General features: G+C 41.8%; 2 protein-coding genes across 14 annotated transcripts in view; both read left to right on the forward strand.

The window, feature by feature from the left end:
* atp6v0a1b (ATPase H+ transporting V0 subunit a1b) overlaps positions 1-3,373 on the forward strand; it is a gene marked incomplete at its 3' end in the record, with an annotated part of 39,329 nt that extends 35,956 nt beyond the window's left edge. For all 13 annotated transcript variants that reach the window (XM_080747812.1, XM_080747815.1, XM_080747814.1 and 10 more), the window contains one exon: positions 3,280-3,373. In XM_080747812.1, the coding sequence (XP_080603938.1) occupies positions 3,280-3,373 (94 nt within the window). The remainder of the gene's footprint in view (positions 1-3,279) is intronic.
* Positions 3,374-7,483: 4,110 nt separating this feature from the next.
* Positions 7,484-20,853, forward strand: part of LOC308303269 (signal transducer and activator of transcription 5B-like) — a 44,365-nt gene continuing 30,995 nt past the window's right edge. Inside the window, exons 1-6 of the mRNA XM_080747599.1 lie at positions 7,484-7,634; positions 9,630-9,781; positions 12,008-12,164; positions 12,848-12,937; positions 14,547-14,721; positions 17,238-17,368. Of these exons, the coding sequence (XP_080603725.1) occupies positions 9,654-9,781; positions 12,008-12,164; positions 12,848-12,937; positions 14,547-14,721; positions 17,238-17,368 (681 nt within the window). The 5' untranslated portion in view covers positions 7,484-7,634; positions 9,630-9,653. The remainder of the gene's footprint in view (positions 7,635-9,629; positions 9,782-12,007; positions 12,165-12,847; positions 12,938-14,546; positions 14,722-17,237; positions 17,369-20,853) is intronic.

The raw sequence follows: 20,853 nt of genomic DNA on the forward strand, positions 1-20,853 counted from the left end.
CCAGTTTTATGCAGGCCGCGACCCCCAAAATAATCATATTTTAATTCGGGGCCCCCCCACCCTGATGAGCACTAAGAGTTGAGGCATTACATTTTGTATAACACGGTTCTGTTCTGAAAATAGCAGATCTACGCAAGGCGTTGTGAGCATGTACATCTGCTATTTTCACAATGTATGCCTCTAATATTTGACAATTTGGCCAATGTTTAATTTGTCATTTTGGAGATATTAAAAAGTCCTTACATAGAAATGTGCAGATACCCTCAATACACTTAAACGTTATGTTTGTTTGTTTACTGTTGAGTGAGAAAACAATGTTGCACATTAAGTTAATCATCTGGGGACCGCCCAAAATAATTTGGGGACCCCCCTGGGAACCACTGCATTAGGCCACTGACCCCCGTTTTATTCAAAATAAAATATATACAGATATATACGGATTGATTCCGGATGGGCACCCAAATGCATTTGGGTCCCCCTCCGGAATCAATGGGGGTAAATTTACTATATCCAAATGTTTTGTCTTAGGAATGCAACAAATACAAAAACATATTATTGAACTCAAGTCTTCATGGCGTGAGTAATCAATAGAAGAAAAGTCACTTTGGGGGTGAACTACTCCTTTAAAGGAACGTTGAGGATTGTACAGTGTACACATCAAAATAACTCACGCTGGAACCTTTGCTCTGTTCACACTCAGATGTGGTTGATGAGGTGTCTATGTGGAAACACACATGCACACACATGCGCACGCACGCGCGCACACACACACACACACACACACACACACACACACACACACACACACACACACACACACACACACACACACACACACACACACACACACGCACAGTCCAGATTAAGTGTCAGTTAGCAGCATTTTTTCCATCCTCTCAGCTGTGAGTAAATGAGGGGATCTCTCGTTGTCTAACCTCTTGTCCTCCTCACAACGGCGGCGAGCCAAATATTTGCCACAGCTACAAAACATTCCTGGGCCGTCCCCTCACTTCCCCCATACCACCGCCTGCCAAGGTCCACCATCAGTGGGAAATGTGAATCCACTCTTTGTTTTTCCGTGTAAATGGGATAAACTGAGACATCAGAGGGTGTTAAGGCCATTTAGGCCTAGGATTATTGACTGCTTTAACTATTGAAAAATAGCAGATATACAAGCTCACAGCGAGCTTGTAGATCTGCTATTTTTGAAAAAGTTGTGAAAATGTGTGCAAATCTTTGAATATATGTATTTTCAAAGTGAACGTTTGTAACTCAAATTTTGCTTCTGGGGGGGTCCCTGGAACTAGATATTTTGAAATGGGGGTCCGTGGCCAAATAAATATCATTTTGGGGGTCCTTCACATGAAAAAGTTTGAGAACCACTGACATATAGTCTCTCAAGAACAGACTAACTGAGCTCCAGTTAAGTGAAAAGGACCTTTTCTTTGACGATGGCTGGCCAGATTGCTGACATAGAAACATGGGTTTTTTCCAAAAATCTTAGAAGGATTCAAAAGACACTTATAGAATCGGGTCAAAATTCAAATTTTCACGTTTCTTCAAAAATAGCAGATCTACAAGCTCGCAGCGCGGCACTCGGTGCCGCGCTGTGAGCTTGTATATCTGATATTTTTTTTATATTTAAAGCATAAAATATTGCGTCATAATGTGTTCAAGCCTAAATGGGTTAAGGCCACATGCCAACCAAGAGAATGAAGCGTACAATGCACTCAGGCAGAACATTTGATTACAAATTATCTTGGGAAGAAAAGGGTGGCATGTGTAGCAAGCAAAAGGAGGACGTCCTCTCTTTGCCACGTTACTGCACCTAGCAACAACTGAGAAACCACGTAGATATACCCTAGCAACAAGCTAGCAACACCCTAACAACCACCTAGTACCACCAAGCAACCGTCTAATACCTCCTAGCAACTGCCAGGCAACAATATCTTAGATATAAATATCTTACCACCGCTCGGACAGCATCCTATAGCCAACACCTGGAATGACATAACCGCCTAGTAACCCTAGAAACACCTCCTGCACCATAGCAATTACTTAAAGCCCTCGCAAACACTAGCCACTGCAGTAGTCAAACTTAGCAGTCACCCGTAAACCACCTCGTAACAGCTTATAAACCCTATAGTTAAAGGACGACTTTATTTTTCCCAGATATTCACCGACCGTTTTCACTGTGTGAAATAATAGCACATCACGGGTTGTGATTAAAGCATGAAACTTTGTTTCAATGACTAATATGTAATGTTGTACAATCTATATGGTAGGATATACCAGGTACAGTATGTTAATACAATACAACTGGGGTGGTTGACATTTTATTTAGATTGTGTCAAAGATCATGTCTCACGTAGACACAACTGACACAGATTTTCAAAGATTCCATTTATCCCCTGAGCAAGCAGACAGGCTCTATTAATGGTTAAAGATATTACAGCTCAAAGAAATTAAGGGAACAAAATGTTCCCTTAATTCTTTGAGCTTTCGTTGAGCAGTACTACAGTATACTATAGGCCTACTCAAATAAATTCAAATAAATTAAGGGAACATTTTTTCATTCATTTCTTTGAGCAGTATATATATTTATCACTCATCATCCTTCATCTTACATTGCAATTTCTGTGACGATTCCTGGTCTGAAATTATGAGAAAATAACAAATAGTGGCCCAAAGTTTTCCTCTAACACAGTAGACGACCTTTCCCTTGTGACCAAGCCTTGTTGTATTGGTTGAATTATCAAGGGTGTCACTGAAAAAGGTTCCTGACAGATTAGTCTGGCTTTGAATGGGTTTTGGTCATTTCAGCCATATTTGGTCACATATAAAGCTGTGTGTGTGTGTGTGTGTGTGTGTGTGTGTGTGTGTGTGTGTGTGTGTGCGTGTGCGTGTGCGTGTGCGTGTGCGTGTGCGTGTGCGTGTGTGTGTGTGTGTGTGTGTGTGTGTGCGTGTGTGTGTGCAGACTAAGACTGCCACTGGTTTTGTCAGCGTGCCAAATAGTATTTACAGCCAATTTCTGATTTTTACATCGCTAGAAAGCAAAGTGAAGGACGATATAGTTCAAGGGCATGAAAAGTTGACTGGCCTCAACTGTGTGGAGCATGGATGTTTGGACAGTCAGAGCAAGATCAGGGAAAAAGTTCCACATGAGTTCCACAGTGTTAACTTTGAAAGATCACTTTCATATCCTGGAATTTTTGTTGTCTGTCCACAAACAGAATAGCTATTGATTCCGTCCTTATTTATATTACTTTTTCGTTTCAGGGTGGAGTTCCAGAACAAATTCTACGTTGGCCAGGGCTTCAAGTTCGTCCCCTTCTCCTTCGAGAGCATATCGGAGGGCCGTTTTGACGAGTGAACCTCTGTACTGGACAAGAGGAATCCCCAAGCTTCCTTCCTCTCCCTGTCGGTGTGTGCATGATCCCTACTGCAGCCCTCTGTCTCCCTCTAGTGGCCATGTTGTGAAGTGTCGTCCTGTGAGCAACAGTGTACCCTCCAGTAGTTTTTCCCTACCATACAGTATCAGCACCTTCAGTTCATCATTGGAGCACTGAGCAGTACACCACCAATGTTATAATACACTTTGACAATGGGTTACTATCAAATATGATAACAAGCAATACAAATACACAAGAATCTGTGGTATACTGTATTGTGATTTTATCGCAGTTATGAGTGTATTTCACTATCTCAAGTTTATTGGTTTTTATGACACATTGCCAGTGATTTGCAGCAAGATGCACCCACAATTCTGGGTCATCAGTTATATAACGGAGAACTTACGTTACAACATAGAGTTACAATTCGACCATGTTATAAATCCAGTTAACGTGCGGGCAGCTGTCTGTACTGGACCAAGCAGTACTCAAAACGTGCCATAATAGGGTAGTAGGTATGCAGCCTGGTACAGTTATGCAGTGTTGTCCCTACAGAGAAAAATACTTCACAACAACTGTTACCAACTCCAGTGTCGTCTTATGGTCTACAGATGCAACCACGGTGGAAGTCTCACTATTTACGGTATGCCTGATGCACAGTCGAGTCGGCCACTCGTAATTTAGCAACTCTGTAGCTGCTCCTGGTTCAAGCCTGATTGATGTGTCGCCGTTTTCGGCGAGCAACGCCAATCGCACAACCTTATAAACAGTCAGAAGACACAAGGAGCAAAGTTGCAATGACAGTATGTGCTAAATGTGTTCTTCGGTGTAGTTATAGACAGAGTGAGCTGCATAGGCCATTACAGTATCAATGCAGTATGTGCCCATGGTTACTGTTGTAGTTATTGCTAGAGCAGTTACATTTCCGGATGAAGGACATATCAAACATCCTTGATTAGAGTAATGCCTCGTGTCATTGGTTGTGGCTCTCTGGCAGTCTTATTTGTGAATTGATGTACACTTGGAGGATACATTCATTGCTGTTGCACTGTGTGAAATGAATTGTTAAATTGGTGGCATATTTCCTAACTGTCCAGTCACAAATGTTAACGGTAAAAGTTCAAGTCAAAAGACAAATTGTGTTATGTCCATTATTGATTTCTCGCGTTTTAAACATATCTTAGCGATTATATGTTGTATCAGTTTACAGTATCACGATGGCATAAAAGTGAATGAATCATCATTTCACCATTGATTATTTTCCTGACGTGAATATGAAATGTTGTGATCACCTTTGTGTGTGTGTGTGTGTGTGTGTGTGTGTGTGTGTGTGTGTGTGTGTGTGTGTGTTTGTGCGTGTGTGTGTGTGCATGTGTGTTTGGAGACTGCAGAAAGAGAGGGTCTCAAAAACAAATGCACTTTGCTGTTGTTCGGTAATTCATGATATTCCACAGTGTAATGTAATCTATATCGTCGTTGTCGGGTAGAAACCTTGTATCTCCAAGTTACACATTTGTACGTTCTTTTGCAAAGTAAAGCCCTGCTTCATCATACAAGGCCGTCGCACAAAAGTAGTGAAAACAGCCGATCTACAAGCACACAACGCCTCGCGGTGCGAGGCGTTGTGCGCTTGTAGATCGGCTGTTTTCACTAGTTTAAATCGGTTTTGGACATACAAGGTTTTCACCCGACAACGACGATATGCTCTGTTGTACGACGGTGTCGCTTGCTGAAAATAGCCCATCAGCTATTTTATTGTCAATGAGCCATGCCGTCCTACAACTAAGTATTATCAATCTAAACTTGGAGGCCAGTCAGTAGACGTTGTGTTTGTGATTACTCATAAATAAACAAAGACTTGGGGAAAGGATCCTGTGACCTGTTTTACATTACTGTCTGTATGTTCATAGTTTACAACAGTGGTTGGGGCCGGTTCTAGGCATAAGCAACATAAGCGCTTGCTTAGGGCCACAACCACTGGGCGTTTTAAGCTTGTAGATCAGCTATTTTTCACTATATGCATTGTGGCCCTCTGGAGTGAGGGCGAAGTGGCGCTCTCGACATGTGGCCAAGACCTTCACTTAATGTGGCCCGCAGGTTAATATTGGAATACTGATATATTATTGATTTCAGCTGTTACAATTCTAAACATGCAAACATCATCCGCTTTAATTACTTCAGTCTATAGTAGTAGCATGACTAGTGCTATATTTTTTTTTTTGTCCAATGTATTTGCATTTCATAAAGTTAACATATACGTACATATATATGTATTTGAAATTAAATAATAATGTAACTTTTTTGTACAATTACCCTGCTTGGCAGCATCAAGGGTTGGATTGGGGTAAATTCCCTGCCAGTGTAATGTCCAAGCTGCTTCAAGGAAAAGGGAGATATGACTTGACCCAGTGTTGATGATTTTGTTGACTAAAGGCCCATTGCCAGATAACAGATAAAAAAAAGATCTCTTTCTCCAGATATTTTTCCATTCAAGTGGATGGTAAATACAGATAAAAAAATATATATCTGTATTTTTTATCTGTATCTACCATCCACTTGAATGGAAAAATATCTGGAGAAAGAGATTGTTTTATCTGGCCCAGTGGGAACCTTCGTAAACTAAATGAAAACTAGCTATGATAACTAAAACAAAGACTAAATATGTTGACAATTTCGCCAGCAAATAAAAAATAGACTGAAAAGTTAGGGAGGGACTAGTGGAGAAGAGGTCCAGTAGAACTAAAAGACAAGTCATTTTTATGTTTGGTTGCGCTCGGGTGTTGAAAATAGCAGATCTACAAGCTTGTAGATCGGCTATTTTCAGCATGCAACCAAAATATTATTTTTTTGTCGACAAATCAACTGTAGATTTAGTCAACTAAAATCTTATGATATTTAGTCTACTAAAACTAGACTAAAACTAAAACATTCAGATGACTAAAACTAAATTAAAATATATTCAAAATACTATGACTAAAACTACATTTACTGTCAAAATCAACACTGATATTATGACCTATATGGGCCATATGACCGGTTCCCAATAACTACTACTTATGAACTTTCTATGCAGTCCCAAGAAATGTACATAATTATTATTGTTGTTATTATTAATACTACTACTACTATTAATAGTAATAATCCATTATTACACTGTCTTTTTTTATAATCTTCATTCAAAAGTCATGACATACAAGACAATACTTCTGATGTTATGTTTTATATATATATATATATATATATATATATATATATATATATATATATATATATATATATATATATATAAATCTTTATTTAAGAATCATGACATACAATTAACAAGACAATACGAAACAGACAACAGTACAACACAAACACAAACGACAAGTTATCAATACATCAATATAAAACATCATAGCCAAGGGGAATTAGCCTACTAAACGAAAATATTCAAATGTGAAAGCAAAAAAAATGTTTTTTCAGCCTTCTTATTTTCGAGTCACAAATTGTTTGAATATACTGCTTGGCTTCAATCTCAAATAACATGAATAATGGCTTAGAGTGACTAAATTTAGACCTATGGATGTGAAATTTGGCCCGAATGATTATTAAATTAAATACCTCATGTCTTTTCTTGTTACAATTACTATCAAAGCCAAACAGCACATTCTGCCAATAAAGATTAAAGTCAGGGTCAATATTATCAACAATAAAACGAGATACATCTTTCCAAAATGTGTTAGTGGGTTTATTACACTGTCATAAACCTGTTGTGGCGGGGGCGTGACGCAGCCAGAGGCGTAAATTGGGTATGGCAAGCTATGGCAGCTGCCATACCTTGGCTACAGGGGGGAAACAATAAAATGTACTGTAATCGTGCACTGTAAGGCATAGCAACATGACTGGTGTCTTGCACGCGCGCGAGGGCGCGCGGCGCGTGCAAGACACCAGTCATGTTGCCATGACTTAGCTTTTTCTGAACTGACGCCGCTGCTTGGGGGCGTGGTCGGTGGGAGTAGCGGAAATGAGTGTCCCCACAGAGCTAGCTAACAGGCTAACAGCTAGCATGATTGATGCAGCAACAGGCTGCTGCTTCGCTGTGGGGAAAAGAAAGCAAAAAGGCTTGTTATTGCTGCTTAGTTTAGTGATGTCGGCTGTCCAAAACACTCTGCTGAATTAAGTGGGAGCCGTGAGGCTGAGCGAGCAGGGTGTTGAGCGTGCATGGTGTCCTTATAACACCTCATTTACAGTCTCTGCGAGGTGAGTTTACTGGAACTTTAATGTGTGGATTTGTGTCGCATGTAGAAGTTCAGTGTTTGGAGGGGGACTTGTGTGCACTGCTTGCAACCAGTGGTGGAAAAAGTACTCACGTTTTTACTCAAGTAAAAGGATCAGTATTGCAGTACTACTCTGTTACAAGTAGTCCCGAATTCAAAATGTTCTGAGTAGAAGTATGAAAGTGTTGGCACCAAAATGTATACTTTAAAGTACCAAAAGTAAAATTATAAAATGTTTGAAAATAGCAGATCTACTGTAGGTCGGCTATTTTCAAAAAGTCTAGGTATGAAATAAGTACAAGTGTTGGCATCAAAATGTTGACTACTTAAAGCACCAAAAGTAAAAGTAGAATTTCTTTTGAAAATAGCAGATCTACAAGCTTAGATGGTCTATTTTCAAACAGTCAAGTATACAATAGGGCTAAAGTGGATTAATGTATGTTTTATAATATAATCGTTTATATCATAATATTATGACATATAATCATTTTATATCATATATTATAAGTAACTAAGGTTTTCAAATAATAGTGGAGTAAAATAAGTGCAATATTTGGATCCAAGATGTAGTGGAGTAGAAGTAAAAGTATTGGAAATTTGAAATACTCAAGTAAAGTACAAATACCTCAAACTTCAGTAAATGTACTTGGTTACTTTACACCACTCTCTGCTTGCAATCACTGTTCTTGCTATGCTAGGTTGTATAGTAGCTAGTAAACAAACTACGCCGTTTTGCCATAAGTCACAATAAATGAATCAACTTTTCACCCATGCACACACATGCATACACCCCGTTTCTGAATGTGAAGAGTGTGTTCGAACAGTTTATATCAATCCGTCCAGTTGCTGCCATCCTGAAAGAAAGACATGAACGCTATAGGCGTTTTTCAAACGGGTTGGAAAAGCAGGTTTCTCTCAAAACAGAAAGTTGTGCATAAAAGACAAAGATGGATGGCTCTCATGTCTCATCAACATTAAGAAATGTCAGATTATTGCACAACGTCCCGCTTCTCTGTCTGTCTTGGGCGCAGTCCGTGAGTGACAGACTGTGACAGATGCGATTGATCAATGAGCAACTCAAGATGTGTGTGAATCAACAGCAGCATGCCATGAGTTTCTTGTTTAATACAGTGGTTCTCAAAGTGTGGGGTCCGGGGGGCGGGGACCCCCCAGATAGTTAGGAACCAAATGGACCCTTATGGATATGTAACTCAGAGAGTACGTGTACAAATGGAACCAAATGGACCCCAGGGGTCCTTGAGGGAGTTCTAGGGGGTCCTCAGCTAAATGATAGTTAGGAACCAAAGGGACCCTTATGGGTATGTAACTCAGGTACACTCTCAAGAGTTAAATTAACATTGATTTTACACTATAAATTGGGGTCCCAGAGATATAAATGGGGGTCCTTTACATGTCAAACTGGGGCTCCGTGAAATTAAAATGGTTGGGAATCACTGCTATAGAGCCGTACAAATCTGCTCTAACGGGGGTCTCTGGCAGTATCTTTTTCAAATGAAGGCCTGTGGGCTAACAAGTGTCAATTCGGGGGTCCTTGACATGAAAAAGTTTGAGAATCACTGGTTTAATGAAGCTTCAAATGCAAGCCTCTTACGCAGCAGTTTGTCCAGTGCCTTTAGACTTCATTAAAGAGGTACACTTGAAGCCTAGCTGTGTGTGTGTGTGTGTGTGTGTGTGTGTGTGTGTGTGTGTGTGTGTGTGTGTGTGTGTGTGTGTGTGTGTGTGTGTGTGTGTGTGTGTGTGTGTGTGTGTGTGTGTGTGTGTGTGTGTGTGTGTGTGTGTGTGTGTGTGTGTGGGAGGCAAACATGTAAACGATTATGACGATTATCACAAAATAATTGCGATTATGTCAAATAATTGCGATTAGACGATTATGTAATAATTGTGACAGCCCAGGCCCCTACCGACCCACCCACCCTCAATATCCCCTCTCTCTCTCCTCTCTGCCTGCCTCTGCCAGTGAGCCCAGGGCGAGGGGAGGAGCATGGCAGTGTGGATCCAAGCGCAGCAGTTGCAGGGCGAGGCCCTCCACCAGATGCAGGCGCTGTACGGCCAGCACTTCCCCATCGAGGTGCGACACTATCTGGCCCAATGGATCGAAGGCCAGCTGTGGTATGTACCAGCCTGGGTCTGCAAGGGGCCTACCTACCTACCGCCATGTTGCCGGAATAGGCTATATGCACAGATGTAATCTGTCAGATACAGTACATATTTCCTAAAATGACTTTACATCCTATGTATACTGTATGACAGAGTAAAATAATTGTACATTGTTCCCATGTATGTAACATCACGAAACCCCTCGTTTGTGACCTCCCCTGCTCACGAAAGGCTGAAGTGCCTTGTGAAGTGAAAGTGGGTTGAAAACCTTTAAGTAAAAATGGTGTTAGTTACACAAACAAACATTGTTCTTTTTTTTATTATTATATATATATATAATTTTTATCCCACGATTTTTGTAACCCATTTTCACCCAGTGCCAATTGCCTATGTAATCCTGGGCTCTGCTCTCCCTCTGCCGCGCCTGGGGAGACAACGGACCGACCTCATGCTTCCTTCTATGCATGAGGAGTCCAAAGTTGCTTCTTTTCACCTGACAGTGGGGATTTCCCCGGTTTGGACGTAGCGTGTGGAAGGAACACGTTATTCCTACCAGTTCCTTACCCCTCCATCAAGCGCCCCGGCTGGCCAGGGGGAGGCATTATTGAGACCAGGGTTACTGCATGTTTTTGTGAGGGTATCTACCCTAGGGGAACAAACATTGTTCTTGTGAAACACTTGGTAGATTCCATTCGGCCAAATGTGTCATAGACCTTCTCCACACGGACATACATGCTAGCAGCTAACCTATTTGGTGCAGCTTTGCAACTGAACACCGCATTTGTGTTTCGGGCGGCTTTGTTCAACAAACTGCACACATGGTAACTTACTCTCCATAGTTCAAGGGCCACAAGAATAATAGACGGCTATCTGCAGGGAGTGGTTGGAGGTGAAATGTTGAATTCTCCCAGGACACCCCTGAGTCTACTACTACTTGGTCGGCTTCAGCCGGGCTTACAGCCATATTTGAAAGACTTAAAGCCCCATTTCCACTGTAGGGCTGACCCAGAACTAGAACCAGAACTTTCTAAAACCAATAACTTTCAAGAACCTGTGAAGTTCTGGGACCAAGTTCTGCTTTTGTTTCCATATAACCAGAACTAACCGGGGTCCGAGCAGCAGTGCTGCTGGCCCCGCCCATAGGTTCCCAGAACTCAAGTTTAGTTCTACTTCAGGGGCAGGACCTAAAAAAGGTTCCAGGAACCTTGCCTGAAACCAGGCCGTACGCAATGGAAACAAAACCAGAACCCAAAAAAATAGGTTCAGGTTCTGGAAAGTTCTGGTTCCACCTAGCTGTGGAAAGGGGGCTTTACAGTACGATGTGAAGTAGAACGGCTTGGTGTGAGTCAGAAGTACTTATCTAAGGGCCGATGCATACTCTACTTTTAGAGACGAATTTATTTCGGTTCGGTTCAGGAAGTCACAAAATCTTGGTGGCACTGAACAGCTGGATTAATGACGGTACCCGCCCTCCCGAACCTCTGAATGATGTCATATTGACGTCATATTGTAGTTTTGGACAGAGAGTATGAATCGGCCTATTCGGAAGCATGAGGTCAGTCCGTTGTCTCCCCAGGCGCGGCAGAGGGAGAACAGTCAGCTTCTCCAGCCTAGTTTCTGTCAACAACAATATGGGAGACACCAGATAGCTATTTATCCATAGCTGGGACAGTGGCTAAAAGGCGCAAGCCAGGGTGTGTTCACACAACAGTGGGCTGCGTGGTGCGCCTTGTCTCTGGGGCCCAGTGTTGCTCCGAGTCCCCTGCAGTCGCACCACGTCTGGTTAAATACAGGCAGATTCAGATTCAAACTGATCACCATACCTTACCCGGTCGGGACCGCCTGTAGTATGCTGGTGTCCGATTGATGCGTAGGTATTATCATTTTATAATGGGCGATCACGATTTACTTTTCGTGCAAGTGGGCATGACCTTTGGGCAAGTAGAACATGACCAGGACTTAAGTCCTGGTCATGGGGGGGCAGGATAATGGGGGGAAATACCTCCATTCAGAAACACCCCCACTTAGAAACATCCCCATTCAGAAATACCCCCACTGAGGTTAGGGTAGGTGACACCTCCATTTAGAATAATGGAAGTCAATCTTCTGAATGGCAATGTTTCTGAATGGAGATGTGTAACCGGATAATGGATGTTGGGGATATTTTGATTATCGCGATAATATCGCAAATTGCGATTTCTTTGTCACAATAATCGTGATGACATTTTCATATCGTAGGGACTCAGTGGAGCTGGACAACCCAGCGGAGGAGGCCAAGGCCAAGCGTCTGCTGGACAGCCTGGTGGCCGAGCTGCAGAAGAAAGCTCTGCACCAGGTGGGCGAGGACGGCTTCCTGCTCAAGATCAAGCTGGGCCACTGTGCCAACCAGCTGAAGGTAATCAACCCGTTAAGGCTGGGAACCAGGGCAGGAATTTCATGAAGGCCATGGCCGTCGTTGCCCCTCAGTTTGGCCTTCTGCCCCTCAAACCAATGGCATGACCTGAGGCCACAGTGGCCTTAATATCCCAGCTGACTGTACCGCTTTCTCCTCTGTCTCTTTCTGGTCGATATGTAGACTGTAGACACCGGAGTCTCTTTCTGGTCATGTAGACAACAGCAGGTCCCTGAAACTAACATATTTTGAGACGGGTTCGACAGTCAAATACATATATTTGTAGAGGTTCTTGACATTAAAAAGTTTGAGCACCACTGAGCATAGAAAACAGTTTTTTTAAGGTATTTTTCTGGCCTAAATGGGTTAAAGACTCCCTTATCCCGTGAAGACCTGAAGCCGATTCTACGAGTGCCTTCTAAATCGGTAGTTCTCAAAACGTTTTTTGTAATTCAAAATGATATAGGCATTGTTCAAACCCTTAAGCTGCGTCCAAACCTGGATGGTTCGAGCGGCGCGATTACATACAAAGTGAATGCAAAGACGAGACGACGCGCGAACCGAGCTTTCCTGGTTTTCGTGGGATAGGGCAGTAATTGTGTAATTTATATTGTTCTTTTGTGTGTAGCTTGACTGATCAGATTGCTATGGATTAGTTTCTTAACGTGTGTATATTTTGTCCCCAGACCACATATGACCGCTGCCCCTTGGAGCTGGTGCGTTGCATCAAACACATCCTTCAGTCAGAACAGAGGCTGGTGCAGGAGGCTACAGATGTGAGTCTTGCCAGTCAAGTCACAGGGTTCATCCAAAGTCTCGAAAATGATTGAAAATGAATTAGCATTTAATTTTCAGGATTTAAAGAGCTGTGTATTTACCCAAAAAGACAGGAAAAGTGTGGGGAAATGAATAACTATAGAATTGAATTGTTATAAATATTATTGACGCAACTGTCCCTTAATGTTCTGAAGATTCTGTTGAGGTGAGATCCATTGGCTATTCCCTCGCATTACTATTATCTTCGTATTGGCATTCTTAACACATCGGATGCCCACGTGGTGTCTACAAGTCAATTTCTTTGATGTCGCTGGAGGCCCACGACGCGTTTGACACGTTGTACAGTAAACTATACTGTACTGTAGCTACTGCACTTGGCTACCGCGGTGATGAAACAAACTCCATTTCCCAACATGCAGCGCGCAATTACGTCACCCGGACGTGCTGTGTGTCTCGTTGACTTCCTGTTTAGCGGCTGCACAAAAATGCTGTTTTCTCCGGATTCTCTTCCTTTTTTCATTTTTTTCTCAAAACGGCAGCCTCTTCTACATGCCGTAACACAAACACTGTGGCTTAGAAATGATAAAAAACGGTCCTGACTGAAAGAAAAGATTTTCGCGAAATAAACAGGACATACTCGGATTACATTTACTCGGATTACTTTTCTCGCCAGTACTCTCGCCGGTAGGTAAAATGACGCGTTGCCATGGGCACCAGCAAATTAAGACGTCAAAACCACGTGGGCGTCCGATGTGTTAATGTTAAACATTGCCCTAAGTCATATCCATCCTTCATGATATGCAGCGGTAAATGTGGGTCACGTTGCTGAAAACTATGACGCTGATAAGTTTTAATAAGGATAGTAGAGAAACCAAATATGGGCCAAACACTAGAGTAACTAGAGCTATCAGAACATCATTGTTATTATTTGAATTAAATTAAATCACATACCCTACCTTTAAGCACATAATGACAACATTACGGTGTTTTTCGGGCCTAAAAGTTGTTCACTTGGGCCAAATTAATGCCGGGCCTTCATTTTCAGGCCCGTTGAGAACTGTCCAGGGTTCCCACGATCATGAAATTCCTGGAAATATAGTTTTGGAATTGATCAAGGGTCCTGGAAGGTCCTGGAAAAAATAGCTATGCATTGTCTTTGGTTATTGATTTTGTTAATACCTCTGAACTGACAAATTAAACATTGGCCAAATTGTCAAATATTAGAGGCAGAAATTGTGAAAATAGCAGATCTACATGCTCACAACGCCTCGCAACTTGTGAGCATGTAGATCGGCTATTTTCACAATAGAACCGTATTATACAAAATTCCTCAACTCTTAGTGCTCGTCTGGGTGGGGGGGGTCCCCAGTTCAAATATATTTATTCCGGGGGTCACGGCCTGAAAAGGTTGAGAACCACTGGCATACACTACCTGTCTTTGGGCATTGCGCATAGGAGTAAGCGACTCGTTATTGAGCTGAATTATTGTTATATAGTCCTGGAAAATCGGTTTAAATATTCTGGAAAGGTTTTGGAAAAGTTTTGGAAATGAATTGGTAAAGATGTGTGGGAACCCTGACTGTCTCTCCTCCTGATTCTTTCTTTCAGGCCAGCGGTGGCAGTGGCAGCGCCATGGACAGCCTCTCCCAGCGGCACCAGCAGATCAACCAGGCCTTCGAGGAGCTGCGTCTGGCCACACAGGAGACGGAGAACGAACTCCGCAAGCTGCAGCACAGCCAGGAGTACTTCATCATTCAGTACCAGGAGAACCTGCGTATGCAGGGTGAGTGGGTGGCAGTGTTCATTTCAGAACTAGACTAAAATGTTAGGGAGGAATTAGTGGAGAAGAGATCCAGTAGAACTAAAATACAAGCAAGGGTTAAAGTTCTCAGTCCTGGGGACTGTTTTCAGTCTTGAGGATTCCATAGGAGCTATTTCTGAAATCGGTGCAGATCCGCAAAATAATAATAACTATAACTAAAAAGCAGTTATAATTTCAAGATATGAGTATTTGCATTGTCCAGATTAGCATAGAATACAACAAAACTTCAGAAGATGCTTCTATAAAATGAAGCATGGATTGACACACTTTTCAGTCTTTGGATTTCTTTTGGCCCTTACTACACCATCAAGGCGAAAATACATTTTTGTCGACAAGATCAACTGTAGATTCATTGAAAACTAGACGAAAACTATAACATTTCAGATGACTAAAATATGACTAAAACTAAATGGAATTCTAGTCAAAAGACTATGACTAAATATATCTAAATTTGCTGTCAAAATCCAAACACTAGTGGGAGTCTCTACTGCCTCGTTTTCCATTCTGAAGAGCCAGGCCTCTTATAGCTTGTCTTTCCGCTACAGTCTTTGTTATGGTTTTGCTATAGTAATTCAATGATGCAATCGGTTGTTTTCAGCTGTAATGTGAGCTAACATTAATGTAGCCTTTGTTTCTGTTGCTACAGTCCAGCTGTTTATGCATAACTGTGTCGGCCTGAATTATATCACATGACCAGAAACCTTTTTTATACAGTCTAGAGTCTACTAAAAATAAATCTTTGATCAAGTATAAATAGGCTCTAGGCTGAGATATCGGCACGGTGTGGCACAGCCTTGTAGTGGAAAATGGGTACTATCTGTATGTCTCTATGACTCTTCTCTCTCATATACAGATTGTATGCTCTCTCGCTCCCTCATTCTCTCACACTCGACAGCCAGCTATTACAGTAAACTTGTGTAGTTCACAACAGTTCACTAGGGATGGGACGATACGCGATATCACGTATCGTGATAAAAAACACTCACGATAATCGTATTGTGGAGATTTAATTTATCGTGAAATCGTCCTCCGTCATGCACTGGGATCAATTCACCTTTTATTTGCCGAGCTGCAAATCGAGTACCACTTAAACCCTCTATATTGGTAAAAGGTACTTATAATATACATAGTTGATACAGTCTTTTTTTCACGCTCTATCAAATGTCTTTGCCAAAAAATTGCCGATCTATAAGCTCACAACGCGTCACAACATGGCGCGTTGTGAGCTGACGCGTTGTGAGCTTGTAGATCTGCTATTTTTTTGGCAAATGTTCTGCCCCAGGATAATCGATTTTGATTATCGCGATAATATCGTAAACCGCGATTTCTTTGGTCACAATAATCGTGACATGAAATGTTCATATGGTCCCATCCCTACAGTTCACACGCTGTAGTGAACTGTGTGTGAACTGTTATCTCACTGGCGATGCACTGACGCTTATTAATGCGGCCGCGCAGTAGAACATGTACAGACAATGTCACCTCCTCGGCTGCAAAATGTGCTTTTTGCAAACTGAACGCGACTCGCGTTCTGGTTTGCGATTTGTTATCTGCCTCATGTAGGATTCTGTTCCAGAGAACTCTGTTGAACCTGAGCTAATGCTTTATTAACTTTGGACTGAGTCCAGGACGGTATAACCTTTCATAGTAACACTATCGTCAGAGTTGGTGCTAATGGCTTCCTAGCCAAGAGAGCATGCCATAGATAGACTCAAAAGCTGTTATTTGGGTGGAATATGGGAATTTAACTCTGCCCTCAAAATACCCCTTTGTACCCCTTCTCTGCCATGCCCGTAGAACCCATAAATGTAATAAAAATTAATTAAATTTTTTTTTTAGCGGAACTAAAATAGGCCAGAACTAATGCTCCGTGATCGGTTTCTACACGGACACATTATTGAGCGGACAACTTAACATTGGAGTCCCTGAACCGGAAGCGGATGTCCGTCCTCTATTTTGGCCCGTTAGCTTTCTGTCTGAACTCCGCGGCTTACAGATGGAGAACTTATTGATCAATTGAAAAAGTGAAAGTGAAAAGACATAGAGAAATTAACGGTCTTTACGGCCGTAAACTACGAATGAGTTAATTGATATTTACTAAAACCTCAGGACATGAAACGAATCCACAGGCAACAGTAGCTTGTTGGTGCACTCTTACTCATTGTCCACTGCAAAATGAACAGTGAATGCTTAACCTGGGAACAGTGTTGATTTTGTCTACAAAAAATGTTCGTCGGCTACCTTTTTTCACTGGCGAAAACTAAATAGAAACTAAGCTATGATGACTAAAACTAAACGTATTGACAATTTCGTCAACAAATAAAAACTAGACTAAAATGATAGGGAGGGACTAATGGAGAAGGGTAGAACTGAAACGGCAAGCAATTTTAAGTTTGGTTGCGCTCGGGTGTTGCACTCTGAATATAGCAGATCTACAAGCTCACGCCAGGCCTTTAATCCTGATCATTTCCCGCTAGCCCAGCTCAGCAGTCTGTCGTCCTTGCCGGCGGCGGAGCGCACTGCCAGGGAGGTGGCCCTGCAGAGCAAGAGAGCCACCATGGAGGCCTGGCTCACCAGAGAGGCCACCACACTGCAGAAATACAGACTGGTAGGGAGCACACACACAGACACACAGACACACACACACACACACGCACGCACGCACGTTTTAATTTTTTATTGTTTTCTCTTTAAAAAAAATATATAGTTTATCCACGACTTTCCAACGCCCCATAGTGCATTGCGCAGACGCTGTACCGAGCTTCCGGCGCCGCAGCCGAGTGTGATTTACAAGCTCACAACGGGTTGCATCTGCGACGCGACGTGAGCTTGTATGTCTGCTGTTAAACCGGAAGTGTGGTCCAAACAGGTCCAAATAATCTCCAGTAAACTTCCGCGGAAACAGGTGGATAAAGCTTGGCGAGATAGGAAGTCATAAGAATGAGTTGACAATGCCCCTGGTGGATGAATTTGTTAATGCTCTATACCAGGGGTTCTCAAACCTTTTTAGGCCCTGACCCCCAAAATAAACATATTTGAACTGGGGACCCCCACCCTGACAAGCACTTGGAATTGTAGGTATTACATTTAATGTGACTCGGTTCCGCAGATAAATATTGTGAAAATAGCAGATCTACATGCTCACAACGCCTCGCGTTGCGAGGCGTCGTGAGCATGTAGATCGGCTATTTTCCCAATGTTCGCCTCTTGCTGACTCAATATTTGACAGTTTGGCCAGTCCTGTCGAATATTCGACTATTCGAATACTTTGAGATCGAATAATTTGAATACAAAAAATTACTATTCGTGAATGCCCTAACACACACACACACACAGTCACACACAGACACACATACACACACACACACACACACACACACACACACACACACACACACACACACACACATTTGCATATAGTCATTGTCCGACAGAAACCTTGTATCTCCAAGTTTCAGATCTGTACGTTATTGTCAAAATGAAAGCCCTACTTCATCATACAAGAGTGTCTCACAAAAGTAGAGACAATAGCAGATCTACAAGCACACAACGCGCGAGGCGTATGTTGCTTGTAGAACGGCTATTTTCACTAGTTTTAAATAATTTGAATATGTCCAAAACCTTCCCCTTTGATATTATTTTTAAAAACAATTTAAACGTGTGGTGTTGTGTGCGCTTGTAGATCTGCTATGTTCACTACTTTTGTGGAACGCTTTTGTATGATGAAGCAGGGCTTTACTTGCTACGAAAAAAGAAATCTAACTCAAGTTTGGTGTGTGTGTGTGTGTGTGTGTGCGTGCGTGCATGTGCATGTGTGCGTGTGTGTGCGCAACTGTGCATGCATGCAAGTACATTTCAAGGCTGCTCAACAGCACCTCTCTGGTCACCCAGCGGTACTCAGGCTGCATACAGACAGACAGACACGCATACACGCGTACACACACGGCCACATATAGGACACTGCTCACAAACATACAAGTTTGAAACTTGGAGATACAAGGTCTCTGCCCGACAGTGACGATATGCACTGGCTTGTAGACGCGAGGGGCACATAAACACAGACACAATGATAGAGTTTAGAATTTGGATCAGAAATATAGTTTTCTTTCCAAAAGAAAGAAAGAATTATTTATTTTGGAATGAAAGAATATTGGATGCACCATTTGAAAAGAGAACTCTGGAATGTTATTGAAGAACTCACACAATTATTACATTATGAAGTATTTGATAACAACAGAGTTATAGTTTTGGGATTAGCAGCATTAGGAAAATGCTCGATATACTGTACCTCTGAGGTTAGAAATGATGCCTATACGCGTGGGTAGAGGTTTTAATATTATGCTAGAGAGCCAGCTGTCATTATGTTATCGACAGACTGAATGACTGTCAAAGCTCTTGTTTAAAGTTAACCATGCGTGTCGTATTTTCGTTAAATAAACAATGTAGACCTGACCATAGGTTTGAGGTGAGGTCATTGATTAAGCCTATTGTAAATGTCTTATATTGTTGTATCATTGTATTTGCTATGTTGTCTGTACAGCACAGGGTGCTCAGAAACAAACACAATGAGACGTCAGAAGCTATTTTCATCATGTATTTGAAGTGGCATGCGTCAAATATTGTGCGAGTGAATGATTTATTTCGTATTCGTCCTTAAAGGAGTAGTTCACCACTTTTCAACCTGTCTTCATATAATAGGTCCTCACTAATGTTCATGATAAAATAGCACAATTTTTTTCTACTCAGTCCAAGTCTCCTAGGAGAGCTGTGGGAAGTTCAGAATCCATCGTCTTGTGACATCATCATTTTCCAAAAAAAAATTCTAATCAATATTTTTGAAAAAAATATTTTGATTTTTATTATCGCGAGAACAATGGCTTCCACTTTAAAATTGCAACTTTTCAGGAATAGAAAGCCTGCAGTTTCTATAAGCTGGATTGGCAATCGATGATGTCACAAGACGATGGGTTTTTGACCTGCCCACAGCCCTCCTCTGAGAAAAAAAAGAAAAAAAAAAAAGAAAAGCTATTTTTGAGTGAGGACCAATTATATGAACATAGGTTGAAAAGTGGTGGAGTGCCCCTTTAAACGTTTTTAACGCATCCAAAAGCACTGGGTTTGATTAAAAGAAATGACGCAACATCAGACGACAATTTCCAGAGCAGGTGTGCAAGAGGTCACAGAGAATCATGTGTGTGTTAGTTTTTTTCGTGTGTAAAATCGGGACTCTTCAGGTCAGGGTAGCAGTTAGGTTAACTCTTTCATAGCCTGGTCAGAAATGGCTTGTCTGTGGACTAGCCGGAAATTTCTAATATTGTATTATGATCTGATATTATGTTTATAAACATCAGCCCGCCCCCCCTCCTTCTTGGACGCAGTTTTTTCCTTCTTTTTTTCGATCCCACGGTCATAAACTCACCATAAATATCTGGATCTGCATTGGCATATAGTGGGGATTTTGGCCGAGTCGTCTTTCCACCCGTGCGTTTCACGTGCACGATCCCTGCACATCTATGTGGGTGCATGTGATCATCTCCGTGTGTACAATCCATGGAACATTTTTCATCAGCCTAGCCGCTAGGACAACGGCTATGCTAACGCTAACGTCTATACAGTAAGTCTATGGGAAAAGGCTAATCTGCCCCGGAAGCGATCAAAAGCACTTCCGGTTCATGCATAGAGAAGAATCATGCTATTGGTTAGACCGGTGGTGAGACAGAGAAGGGCTACCGATCGTTTTTTTCCGATCATTATCATTTATTTCACCTCTTTTGAAAAAGTGTGTAAAAATGAGATCTGGCTGAGAACACCTTAGCTATAATTGTGTAAAAGTGAGATCAGGCTGAGAGAGTTAAATTGAACAGGGACTGGTTAACAGCCATAGTTAGTTTTCTATAGAACAATATAGAATTGTGGGGCGAGAGAAGGATAGTGGAAATAGTGGAACAAAAATGATTCACCGACATGATTAGAGCAGATCCATTGATAATCTTTTCTACTCAAAGTGAAAGTGGAAACATGGTTGTTCAAAGAAAAAGATGATACTTGCATTCTCAAAGCGAAAGAGAACACGTGCGCAACTGCATACACAAA

The sequence above is a fragment of the Nannobrachium achirus genome (assembly GCF_963921795.1).
Source record: "Nannobrachium achirus genome assembly, chromosome: 18".
Taxonomy (NCBI): Eukaryota; Metazoa; Chordata; class Actinopteri; order Myctophiformes; family Myctophidae; genus Nannobrachium; species Nannobrachium achirus.